Here is a 14154-nt window from a genome sequence, read left to right on the forward strand (position 1 = left end):
TGTTGCAGCATCGCAATTAAAATTACTCATTTCAAGGTACTAAGAATCTTCACTGTCCTGCAAGCGACGACCATCTGGTAGAAAACCTCTTCATATCTCCCCATATGTAGTTTGGGAGGTCTGATTAGAGTGCTCTCTCCCTTCCCGGTTCGCTATGTCTTAACTCGCTAGTTCACACGTTGTGTTTAGCCTCTACACACAGTGCTTAGTACGATGTGTAGACGAACACATGGCAGCGAGAAGAGTGGGAGACAAGACAGCTCCCCTCGATTGCCCCTCCCAACATACGGGGACGATTCCCGCGCAGGACGTTTACTAAGTGTTCGGACTATACTTAAGAGACCATTATCAAGTTCTGAGTACTGTTCGGTCTCAAATTATGAAATGGTTTTGCGCTTTACTGCTAAGAAGGATTTAGTGAACGACAGGAGAAAAACGATATACTGAATGTTCCCTTAAGTGGAATCTTCTTTAACAGACACTCCTCAATTTCTGACCACAGAAATAATATTGAAGGTTTAAAATTAATTCAGTAGTTATTACCTTTCTTTGTTCCACAACAAGGAAATTACGAGTGAAAGTATAAGAATAACTCAATATAATTGTATACTAAAGAGTAAGAGTCCAATATTTTTTTTATTAACGTAAGGGAGAATGCTTTGTTCTGAAACATTAGTTCTTTATTGACATGAAAAATATATTCCTGCTGTAGCCTCGTAACAGAATTATATCAAAGAGTAATTATATCATGACATTTTACAAGTAATTTTAAGTACGTTTTACGTCCCATTAACCAGTTTTCAAAGACGTTCAGGTGAGAGAATTTTGCCCCGCAGGATTTCTTTAACGTATCGATAAATCTTCCGATACGAGACTTACATATTTTAGCATCATCAAATAACATCGCACTGCGCCATGACCGAATTTGCCCACAGTGAAAGTCTTCGACATGCTGTTTCCACATTTAGGCACTAATACATACAACTGACCAACACCAGAGACAAACACGTTTTGCAGATGGGGTATTACAAATGCGCAGCCAAAGGCTGATATTCCTCCCGGATATGTTTTAATGCACTCAAGTAAAAACAGTTGCTTTGTCCGAAATTATCAAGAAATTTGTGATTTTATAAACAGTGTTTCAGAAACAAAATCATACACAGTTTAAAGTGGTAGTTGTGTTCTTGAATGTCTGCGACAAAGCCTCTCAAACACCGAAAATCTTACGCTTGCAAACCGAGGAGTAGAGGTTTTGTGCAAAGTGCATCGGCCCGACACGGCTCGGCTCGGACCAGCATTTTGTCTCGGAGTGACTCGGCTAAGCTCGGCTCAACTCTGCTGGGACGTTGGAGCGCTGGAGAGCAGGTGAGGAAGGGGGAGACAGGCGTAATGAGAGAGACAGCGCAATTGCTTAAAATCAAGGAGTGGGATCTGCAATCTAGTCAACCTAGCGAAGTCGTCTTTTGCACCTTGCGCCGCGCAATGCACCGGCGCATACAACCTGGTCTATGGGGAAGTATAACTGGACAACCGTTTTCACTTAAAATTAATGAGAGGGAAAAATGAAGAGATCAGACACTTCGAAGCTTGAGGGTATCGGCAAAAGCAAGAGAAGTGTCACTAAGGGAAAAATTCCTGGCGGGTAAAAATTAACACATCTTCAGTGAAACGCTTGAAAAATAATATATTCTTCAATAAACAGGTTCCTCTCTAATTATATCACATCAAGGTCCTATTCCTAATTTTCACTGTCACTAAACTCCTATGTTTCCGTAACTACGCCAGAATCTCTTAGCTCGTAACCTTATAACGCTATTTTATTTCTAGCATTCTTCCCAAATTAACATCCGGAAGACGTCCTGTCTCTGTATTTCACTTTTCTTGAAGGTGTTGGTCTCCAATCTGTACAACAGCACAATCAATATAAGACATTTAGCCATCTGTTTCCACAATTATACGCTCTATCTGCAGTTAGTCAGCATATTTGCTTTCTTCTTAAAACTCTCCGTGAAATCATTGCTCTTATTCCCTGTTCATAACTCCAGTCCTTTGTCAAAGTAGTATCAAGTTATTTATTTCACAAATCTATTATCATTTGGTCTTCTAGGAAAAAATTCGATTCCCTTATGAATACACATTTTCATAATTAGTGTATTCTTTCCGCTGATATTTCACGTTTTCATTATCTCGTGTATGTTATCTTTTAGATAAATAATACATTTTTTCATGCTATGAGCTTACATTCGGGATACAGTAGGTTAAAAGTCAATTGTCGGCAGCCTTGAAGACGGTTTTTAGTGGTTTTTAATTTTCATACGAGGCAAATTCCGGGCTGTACATTAATTAAGGCCACAGCCGCTGTCTTCGTACTACTAGCCCTTTCCTATCCCATTGTCGCCATAAGACCTATCTGTGTCTGTGTAACGTAAAGCAAAGTGTAAAAAAATTGTCATTCATTTAATTGGGACTTTATATGCTCTATAGATCTGACACCCATACTGAGGATAAATACAATGATATCACTTTCTAGTTTTCAACCAGAGTTAGCAGGTGCAATCTGTCTACATATGTGATCCTTAATTATGTGTTATAGCAGGCTTTGATATCCACTTACATGAACCAAATAATAATCACATCTAAAATTAAGTGCATAGTGATTTCAAAATTTACTATTCTTCTTCTTTGTCAACAGCTTCTGGGTCTACTTTGTGTCTGTAGGAAGAGGAGACTCACAAATCTGCATTTAGCAATTTCCGTCTTGAAATAATTCAAGCAGTGAATCAGGTTTTCCTTAACTTGTAAGCCCTAGAAAGGACTGTGTAACCATAAGAGTAAAGCTTTCTTGGTAAGAAGCATCGCCGTCTTGTTATAAAGCATGCAGCTTTTTAAGATGTTCGTGACTCGTTTACTTACTTTAAAAATATAAAACTGCATTTAAAATGAAAAATATGAAAATTAATATTCATTAAATAAAATATACAATCGTCGGACCTTGTACTCACACTTAGTTCTTACTGCTTACTTAAAAATACGTTATTTGAAGGGCGCCAACTACAACTCAGCGCAGCAATAATAGAAAGAGAATCTTGACCATCTCTAGGGTGTGGGTTAATAAGCTTACTTGTGAAAACATACCATATAAATTCTGGGAAAAGGAGATTGGCGTTCGGTTTCCCCATTACATTAGACGTTAAGAAATTTTGTCATTGAAATAATACTATAAATTCATTTGATAGAACAAAATATATTCTTGAGATAATTTCAATAAAAATAGTGAGAACTGCTGTGATTAAAACAGATGAGGATATGAAATTATGACATTGCAACTGAAAGAAACTAGGTATGATTTTGAATTCTTCTTGACCGGACATTTAACAATTATACACGAAATTTATCCCTCACTGGTTCACTTGACTGTACCTTCAACACTTTGAGTATAATAAAGACGTATTCCTTTGATCTGGTGTTTACTGTATACGTATCAAGCCTAATTTGATGATGCATCCTTTTTGTTTCACTGACGACTAGGTATCCATGTGACTGCTTCTTCTCCATATCATATGACTTCTTGGAGAGTCTGTACTATATGACTTTGTGGCAAGCCTATCCTTTTTAACTGTGGCCTCTCCTCCCTTTCGACTCCATCACTGTTCACCATCCAATTGAATAATGACTGACGCTACTAGATACACCCAGCTTATATAGACAGTTGACACACCTACACAATCTCCAGAAATAACTATAATCTACTCCCACCTCGCGACAAATGTTTCACACTATGGCGAACTCGCCGGCGGCACCCAGTAGGTATCTCCAAAAGCGGGAGCTCACCGCAAAATAAGCACGATGACGTAGCGATGACTTGGCAGTAACGCCAACATTATTGCACAATGTAGCAATGTCATATCCACATCTGATATACAGCAACTCTTACTGTACATGTTTTAAGTGTTAATCTACACACACGTATATATGCATATATTTCAACTACAATCACGCAAGCGACAAGCATTGTAGAATTGAACTGAACAACAACAATAATAATAATAATAATAATAATAATAATAATAATAATAATAATAATATCACTTTGTAACGGGATTTGAACCGTTACAATTCACCTCCCTCATAAATAAATCGAAGAACAAAGAATCGATTGATTTATGAACAACATAATATATATAACACTGACACATGTAAACACTTTAAATAAGTATACAACAATAAATTTCTTTTTCAACATCCATGCATTTTATAAAATATCACATATATGATAATTTTTCTCGCACATTGTTATCGTAGATAACTGTTCAGTGTCCCATTCTCTCCTTCTCATAGAAATCACAAGAGCAAAATACTTAACTTAACACATACAAATAATTTTAAATGATTATACAACATTCTTCTTTTTTTAACATATAAAATCATTTTATGAAAAATCACTTATATGAGAACTTTTCTTGCATATTGTCATCACAGATAACTGTTCAATGTCTCGTTCTCCGGTTTTTCATACAATACATGGCAATGTAGCACTTATTCTTCCAATGCACCAATACGACACTTGGTGCACACGCAAATTCACAGATGTTAGTTTTATTTAGTCAGTTTCTCACAAACATCAATCTTCCTACTTTTTATCTCAACAAATCTCACATGAAGTAATTCTTTACATATATAATACTATTAATACTGACAATATCCCCTTCCTGATCTTAAAAAATATGCACACTTCCAGATACGGCTCACAATCGTGAAATACCCCTGATACAAAAGAAAGAATTTAAACATATTTTCCGCCTCTGCAGATGATGAAAATGGAACTCTGAGTAGCACTCTGTCACTCAAACTGAATCAATTTTGCCCTTATTAACTTACATATTTCAATAAATCCATCCTCCTTGGCAACAACAATTAATGGATCAATAACATGGCTGCAAAATGGTTCAATTATTCTGTATCCATCGAAATGTTTATTTGTTCTACGACGGCACTTACCTCCCACAAATGATGAATGGTCATGTACTACAAATTTATGTTCATATACGTGCTCATCCTGACTTACCACTAAATACATCTCATTGCTCACCTAACATCGAACACAATTACTCATCCTGTAATTCACTCAAATTATCTCACGCCACTGCCTCATATCGACTACCCCTCGGATCCTGGTCGTATAGACACGTGACACACATCACAAAATTTTATCTCACTAGGAACACCTTCACTTACCTCTCATCTCTTTAATATAACACACGTTACACTTACCTCATCAGACCCACAATAACTTACACGTACTTCTTTGCTAGTTTCTTCCCAGAACAAACACACACTACCTAAATCAAAGTCTATTCTACTTGCATGATTTGCAACTAAGTTAGCTCCTAAAATAACTGAATACACAAGATTCGGTTCAACAAGGCATGGCTGAAACCTACAATTATCTTAATCCTGATTGGTACCGCTATCATCTTATTTACTCACTTTGACTTACTACCAGCGGCTGTTATAATATCTAATAGTATGTTCGCTTACCTTCTCCATATCATAATTTCTATCGTCGGAGTTACCACCTGACTACTTACATCATATTCTCAGTATTATAAGTACTTACATCACTTAACATATCACTTCTTACGTCTAACTTACTACTGCCATTAATTACTTCATTATCTACGACTACGCCATTACTTAAGATATATCACTTAACATTACTTAGGTCACAATCACACTATACTGTTAAATCTACTTTCACTACACAACTACTTATACTACATACCTGTTCAACTTCTACCTTCGGCCTGTTAACTTACTTTATCCGATTCCCTGTGCGTTTGGAATACTCTGGCTCGATGACTATTCCTGAATACCATTCGCATTTGGCCTATTACTCTCTCTCTGATGACTTAAATCCCCACGCCTTCCGTTTCCTCGCCTTCCTTCTCCGGATTGCCCCTGGTAACTCTGCTGAACCCTATCACTATTGAAATTTCTATCATTCCTCGGCTGATCATAATTATTCACTCTCCACCTATTCTGTCAATAATTCCTCACATAGTTCACATCTGCACGCCTCCCATCTTCCGATTCCCTCTGGTTACTCTGCTGACCTCTATCACTATTGAAATTTCTATTATTCCTCGGCTGATCATAATTATTCCCTCTCCAGCTATTCTGTCCATATTTCCTCACATAATTCACATCTGCACGCCTCCCATCTTCCTATTCTCTCTGGTTACTCTGATGACCTCTATCACTATTGAAATTTCTATCATTCCTCGGCTGATCATAATTATTCCCCCTCCAGCTCTTCTGATAATTATATGACCTGTTTCCCTCTTCCTCTACTGTTCTACTTCGTGGTCGATAACTACCTACGCTACCATTCAGAGCCTCGAAACTATCTAATAATACCTTCATTTCTTTAATAGTACTGACTTTATGCATACAGGCAGCTTCCCTAATTCTATCAGAATACTGCTTTAACATAATCCTTACGATATCAACTTCTGAACAAATACTATTAAGATTTTCCAGACGAGCACGTGTGTCAGAAAACATTCTGGCATAGACACTCCCTCCTGTTGTTTATATTTATCAAGCATACTCCGTTCTCTCTCACGACCTTGTACATTCTCATCCCAATAATTGTCAATGAACTTCTCTTTAAATTCTCCTAAATTAGATATATTATTACGGTACACTTGAAAGCAGGTTTTACTTTCACCGATGAAGGCATTAGACAAGATCTCTAACACGTATTCCCATTCGATAATATTATCCCTCAACTTATTTGCAAATCTTTTCTCGACTAATTTTACAAATTCCATAGGATTAATCTGTTTTCCAGAAAACTTAGGCAAATCTTGGTCCCTATTGTATAAACCACTCGTTACCACTATTTCGCTTGTAATCTGACTTTCTCACATTTCTTGCCACAGTACCCTCTGGCAATTCAAAACTTTCTCTTCCGCTTTTCTCTCCGCATTCTCTTTCAATATTCTCAATTTTTCCTGTAATTTTGCCTCTTTCTCTGAAACCTTCTGTGACCAAGTTTCTTGTTTGTTCTGCAGTTCCCTGACCCGCCCAAGCTCGTTTTCAAACGTTTCTACCTTATTGACACATTCCCTCGTATCTTGCACAACTGCATTATGGATCTTATCTCGTCTTTTATCTACGATCTCGTGAATTTCCTCCCGGGTATTAGAAAAATTATTTAACTCCATGATATTCTCTGTACATGTTCCTTTGACATGCTCAATTTGAGTATGAAGCTCGCTCCGACTCAACTCCATTTCTCCTCTACGATCAACACACTCTATTTTAACTTATTTTATAACTTAGATATTTGATTAGTTACCTCTACTATCTTAGTATCTATAATTTAGTGATTCACTTAACCCATCTATTTTATCAATGATCATATTAATTTTCGTTACTACTACTAATTAACTCTTTCTTATTTTCATTACTGATCTCGGTAAATTTGGCCATCAGCAAATTTATAAACTTTTGGTTTATTCCCCCCGGGACTTCCTTTTGAGTTTCAGTGTGCTTCCCAACTTCTGCACTTTCCATCGTATTCACCTGCTCACTACTCTCGACCTCACCTTGGATGTTCTTAGAAGCAACAGCCTCGTCATCACGTGACTTGCTATTGTCTTCCTTGTCCATCCTTGATTCACTAGTAATAATACGTGAACTAAAATTAATTTCCCTCTTCTAATCCCTTGACATACCTCCAAAATATAAATACGCATCACAAAATTACACCTCTAACATTTACCAGTAATAATTTCGTTGGCTTAAATGTGCATACTCTTCCCAAAATTAACCTATGGTATGCTGTCATTCAGAACAAGTTCTGAATTTATTCGAGTCCCACTTTGCGGCGTCACAATGTAATATTTAATACTAAAAGAGTGTGGGGTAATAAGCTTACTTGTGACAACATACCATATACGTTCTGGGAAAAGGAGATTAGCGTTCGGTTTCCCCATTAAATTTGAGGTTAAGAAATTTTGTCATAGAAATAATACTATAAATTTATTTGATAGAACAAAATATATTCTTGAGATAATTTGAATAAAAATAGTGAGAACTGCTGTGATTAAAACAGATGAGAATATGAAATTATGACATTGCAACTGAAAGAAACTAGACATGATTTTGAATTCTTCTTGACCGGACATTTAACAAATATACACGAAATGTATCCCTCACTGGGATAAATTGACTTGACTGTACCTTCAACACTTTGAGTGTAATTACGACTCATTCCTTTGATCTGGTATTTACTGTAGATGTATCAAGCCTAATTTGGTGATGTATCCTTTTTGTTTCACTGACAACTAGGTATCCATGTGACTGCTTCTTCTCCATATCATATGACTTCTTGGTAAGTCTGTACTATATGACTTTGTAGCAAGCCTATCCTTTTAACTGTGGCCTCTCCTTCCTTTCGACTCCATCACTGCTCACCATCGACTTTACTAATAACTAATGACCAACTGAGGCCTCTCCATCTCGTTCACTCTCCGACCAACTGTGGCCTCTGCTTCCAATTGAATAATGACTGATGCTACAAGATACACCCAGCTTATATAGACAGTTGACACACCTACGCAATCTCCAGAAATAACTATGATCTACTCCCACCTCGCGATAAATGTTTCATACTATGGCGAACTCGCCGGCGGCACCCAGTAGGTATCTCCAAAAGCGTGAGCTCACCGCTAAATAAGCACGATGACGTAGCGATGACTTGGCGGTAACGCCAGCAGTATTGCACAATATAGCAATGTCATATCCACATCTGATATACAGCAACTCTTACTGTACATGTTATAAGTGTTAATCTACACACACGTATATATGCATATATTTAACTACAATCACGCAAGCGACAAGCATTGCAGAATTGAACTGAACAATAATAATAATACAATAATAGTAATCTCACAGATAAAATAATAATAATAATAATAATAATAATAATAATAATAATAATAATAATAATAATAATAATAATAATATCACCTTGTAACAGGATTTGAACAGCAACAGCTTCTAATAAGAATTGTACAGGGAGTTTACATTGCTTTACCATCGGGCCAGTTACAGGGCAGGAAAAAGTTACAGGATGGTATTAGTCAGAGAGATTATTAAATCAAGCTTTGAAAACACGCCTATGAAATTTTGTCGGAAAAATCGAATTACATTTACGTTGAGAGATTAAAATGTATTTGTCCTCGCATGTTAACATTAGGTTTCAAGAGGATATTTCCGAAATATGTATACGTTTCCTTACCCTTAGGTTTCGTGTTTAATTTGTTAATATAGAACGTAAGGTGTGTTTAAACTGTAAATTCTCAGTCAGTGAGTCTCCTTCTTAGTTAGAATTCAGCCGTTCGAGGTAGTAGCTGCTACTTAATAAGCTCATTATTGATAACATCTTATTTCCAAACATCCATGTAATGCATTTCCTTTCAGAACTAGCTGTAATATAATACTCTCTCCATTTTTTTTTCAGCGACGTCTTCTATTTGTATCGACTTTCTTATATGTGGAACGTTCCCCTGTCCTTTGTTGTAACGGTAGTAGTTGGCTTGGTGGTCACCTACTTTACAGGGGCTAATGATATCAGAACAGTAGACCGTAAGCTTCTGAGTCCAGCCATCAGGAAGTACGTTCCCAAAAGGATCTTAAACACAGAAGACGCAACCAATCGATACAAGGTACGAACTTATTCACTATTTCCTAAGTAAAGGCTGTAGATGCCTTTGTTAGATAAGCAAACTTTTGTTTATAAAGTAATTTAACCTCTTCCTCGACTTAAAATGTTATTTATTGTGAATGTGGCATGAATACATTTCTAAAAAATGTTGTTAGTTGTTCGCCTGCTTAGCCTATTACTGACACTGATGGTGATAACATGGTCGCTGATATAGTTCATTTAAGAAACAATACAACGATATTATCATCTCGTCGTACTATCAATGTGTCATTAACGGATTATCAATGTACGTTTCACGACGTTTCTCAAGAATAAACACATCAATAGAGCAGTCTTTTATTAAAATAACAGTATTATAAAGTATGATGTCTTGCGCAAACGTCATGTAAAATAGGAAAAGAGTGGATTAATTATCTATACCGGGCGAGCTGCCCGTGCGGTTAGAGGCGCGCGTCTGTGAGCTTGCATCCGGGAGATAGTGAGTTTGAATCCCACTGTCGGCAGCCCTGAAGATGGTTTTTCGTGGATTACATTTTCACACCAGGCTGTACCTTAATTAAGGCCACATCCGCTTCCTTCCAACTCCTAGGTCCTTCCTATCCAATCTTCGCCATAAGACTTATCTGTGACGTAAAACCACTAGTAAAAAAAGATTATCCATAAATGGGTGTTGTGCTATTTATAATAAAATTTATTAATCTGGTGAAATAAATATAAAATATTTGAAAGAATGTTTACTATACTTCACGACACCCGTTTGTACAACTAAGTTTATTGCTTAATTTCTTTCATCGAATGAATACGGTTAAATTCGTTCATGAATTACTTTAAAAGTGGGGTTAGTATGCAAATTCACAACAAAAAAGGAAATAACCGTTGATGAACCGTCTGGGCACTATCGACAAATTTCCAATCGGCATATCAGAACAAAGGAAACCTTGATATTCGGACATATGATAAGATGTTAAGAAAATGTTTTGTATTAAAATTTTTCCGTAGCAATGTTTTGATATTGAATTCCGAACAGAATCAACTGTTCGAAATTTGGATGAATGGAATATTGCCAACAAAGGCATAACACTAGCTGTGCTGAAACACAGCAATTCATTCTGTCAAACAAATCACTGTAGATTCAACTCTACAAGTAAAAAAGAGAAAGAAGATTAGTTCAGGAATATAAACAGGTGTGCATTTACACAAGACTGAATCACTCCTTTGGCTTCAATGACTTTCAATAAATGATTCAGGGATAAAAAAATAGGTACCCCGTGGCTCAGGCAGCTGAGCGCCGGCCTCTCACAGCTCGATAGCAGGTTCAAATCCCTATCACTCCATGTGATATTTGTGCTGGGGACGGGCCAGATTTTCCTCCACGTACTCCAGCTTTTCCTGTTACCTTCCATTCCAGAAACACTCTCCACTATTATTTAATTTCATCTGTCAATCATTCATCATTGCCCCAGAGTAGTTCGAAAGGCTTCGGCACCCGGCAGATTCCCTACTCTCACCGTTAGATGTGCCTTCATTCATTCCTGACGCGATCGAATGACTGGAAACAGGCTCATGATTTATGCACCGCAGCTCGCCAATGATATCCAAGTACAAGATCTGCCGACGAATGGTGTGATTACTGGCATCTCACGCTGAATGCCACAGTTTCTACCGAAGCTTGCCAGCTTGATTTCACCTAACTACCAAGACATCCCTACTTTGCTTTTTATTCTTTGATCTAGGTGGGAATTTTATTAATCTTTTGCGTTTACGTCATTTTTTACTGCTATAAAACCCACTGTTGAATGTGGAGTGAGCTCTCTTCGTACATCCATTTCAACCGTGGAAGTTAGAAAACTTCTCTACCGAACTCTCATGGCCGTATACTGGATCATACAGTGATGTTGAGGGTCAGTCTATTTTCCTTTCAGGCGGAGTCAGTTCATTGGTGGTAATGTAGTGTGACATATAAGTTCGAGAGTGGGAGGGATGAAGTCTACAATTACGGCTCAGTAACGACAATGTATGTTGGGCCAGCTGAAAACAAACCAATAGGACCGGTGATTAATTGGGGCTACCAGTAAAAAATCTCTTTGGAAGCTGTTAGAACCTGGTTGAAAATGAAAAATGCGCCCAGAATGATTCGGAAAAAGCAGCTACGAAAAACTTCCTTGGGCGTATATAAAGATGCAGCTGCGTGAAGTTGGTCAGTCTTGAGTGAGCCACAAATGAGTTACGAGACGGTCGCAAATCACTTTCGAGATAGTTACGAATGAGTTAGGAGACGATAGTGAGTGAGTCGCGGGCTGGTCGTGAATGAGTTACGACCAGAATCGTGTGTTTCACGAGATAGCCGCGAGTGAATTACGAGTTTTTAAAGAAGTTCGGCACTGAGTAATACGACCCTGATTATGGGAAATGCGGCGTGGTCTAGAGTGAATTCCTCTCTAAGCGACGCCGCAGGGTACTGTGTGTTCGATTTCGTACGCAATAAGAGATGTGTTGAGTGTAAAACTGGAACGTGAGTGAACTTTTAAATAACTGGGAAAATTAATCGAATAAATGTTGCCGATAATAATACACGCTACCCCTCTACGTAGTAATTTCAATTTCAAAAACTCTTATAAACCACCAAAGTATGTATCTATTATAAGAGATAAAAAATACAGCATATCTGTATTTGGATCTGTCTTCCTATTAAGTGAAATCCATTTCTCTGGATATTAAAACACTTTACTGCTTTCACAACATTATGTCAAACTGACAGAGTTTTCTTTTAATTTCAGCCTGTGGAATTGCAGATCATCCCCAATGATACGGGAATGGACGGAAGTGCTAATCAAGTATTGCTGCAAGAAGAAAAATCTCTATAATATTATTTATTCGAGATAAAGTAAAGACTAATTTAACCCCAGAAATAGTGTCATAAAATCAGCTTACGTTTAGAACGAGTTTTACGAATCGTTCCTTACCTGAATATTGTTCAGCAAATTGTATCATTTGTCATTCGTGTGTGTGTGTGTGTGTGTGTGTGTGTGTGTGTGTGTGTGTGTGTGTGTGTGTGTGTGTGTGTGTGTGTGTGAAAGGGATGGGGTAGAGGAGGAGATGAAAAGGGCGAGGGAAACATGGATGCCGTGTTTTATTACTAATCGATTTTAGTCTTCATATCATCTTGATTGGACTATAAAACACCTCTATGATCCGATTTTTATGTATTAAATGTACAGCTCTAGGTGTAGACTTGATTGTGAATAAAGCTTACAGAAAATTTAAAAATCTAGCTCCTGTTCATCCCTTCAGTCTTACCAAAATATGTCCAAAACTAAATTATGTATGTATGCATCGGATACTTTATTATCGTTATTATTATTATTATTATTATTATTATTATTATTATTATTATTAATGTTACGGACTTTCCGTGGTTCAGAGAGAGGTCAAAGAAGGTGTGGGCTTGAATGAACCTAACTACAATATTGAAAATCAATTTAAAACTTTAAATCAAGTTTATGTTTCTTTTCAGATCTCAAAATTTAACAAAATTCTTCACTTAGTGAAGGAAAACCAATGTACCAGATACAATGACAATTTTGATACCATAATAGAAAACCCCAGAATAGGGAATTTAACACATTTGGGCTTCAAGCCCATAAATTACAAATTTACAATGTCGCCAATGCAGCGTTTACATAGACAAGGAGAGAAATCTCCCAAGACAGAGCAACCGGTTCCAATTTACAGCTTTCCTGAGGCACCCCTCAATATTACAGTAAAATTAGCAGTCTCAGAAAAGAGATTACATGCTCTCCAACTTTAATTAAGGAGACTGCGCTCCCAACTTCTTACAGCCCACTCAAGGCAGCATTACACAAAACATCTTACAAATTTCTGGCCTCTCTAGGCCCAACCTGCAATTTACAATTTTGTACACAGGGGTAGCTATTACCCAAACTACTGGGCCTTCGTGGAAAAGAAGAACAGGTTAAATTACTGGCCCGACCACAAAATTTATGGAGGCGTACACTTGCACTCCTTGAAAACACGGTTTTAAAACCCTACTTGGGCTTGTGGCCCGATGATGCAGAGGCTAATTACGCACTACTGAGGTGACTAGAAGAACAGGTTACGTGGTAATTTACTGGAAAAACGATTACAAAATCGTAGTAACCTCAAGATAAATTGAAAGTGAACTCGAGAGGGTAACGCACTCTCTATCCCCGATTTACAATTTGAGCCTATATGAAATTTTACATTAGCCGAGAAAAAGTTTACATTTTAGAAAACAGGTGGTTACATAGTTAGAAATTTCGAAACTTCCCCTCGTGTAAGACTGCGGAGGTAGCTACAGAGATATAAAACTGGTGGCCACTACCTGGGCTGGTGTACTGTCTGCCGAAGAATAAGGTTTCGCGCCTCCTGTGTTA

The 14154-nt window shown here is 37.4% G+C and overlaps 1 protein-coding gene across 1 annotated transcript in view; it reads left to right on the top strand.

The window, feature by feature from the left end:
* The window catches only part of LOC136866865 (putative sodium-dependent multivitamin transporter), a 29632-nt gene extending 19992 nt beyond the window's left edge, over positions 1 to 9640 (top strand). Inside the window, exon 6 of the mRNA XM_067143961.2 lies at positions 9536 to 9640. Within this exon, the coding sequence (XP_067000062.2) occupies positions 9536 to 9640 (105 nt within the window). The remainder of the gene's footprint in view (positions 1 to 9535) is intronic.
* Positions 9641 to 14154: the final 4514 nt, after the last annotated feature.

The sequence above is a fragment of the Anabrus simplex genome, chromosome 3 (genome assembly GCF_040414725.1).
Source record: "Anabrus simplex isolate iqAnaSimp1 chromosome 3, ASM4041472v1, whole genome shotgun sequence".
Taxonomy (NCBI): Eukaryota; Metazoa; Arthropoda; class Insecta; order Orthoptera; family Tettigoniidae; genus Anabrus; species Anabrus simplex.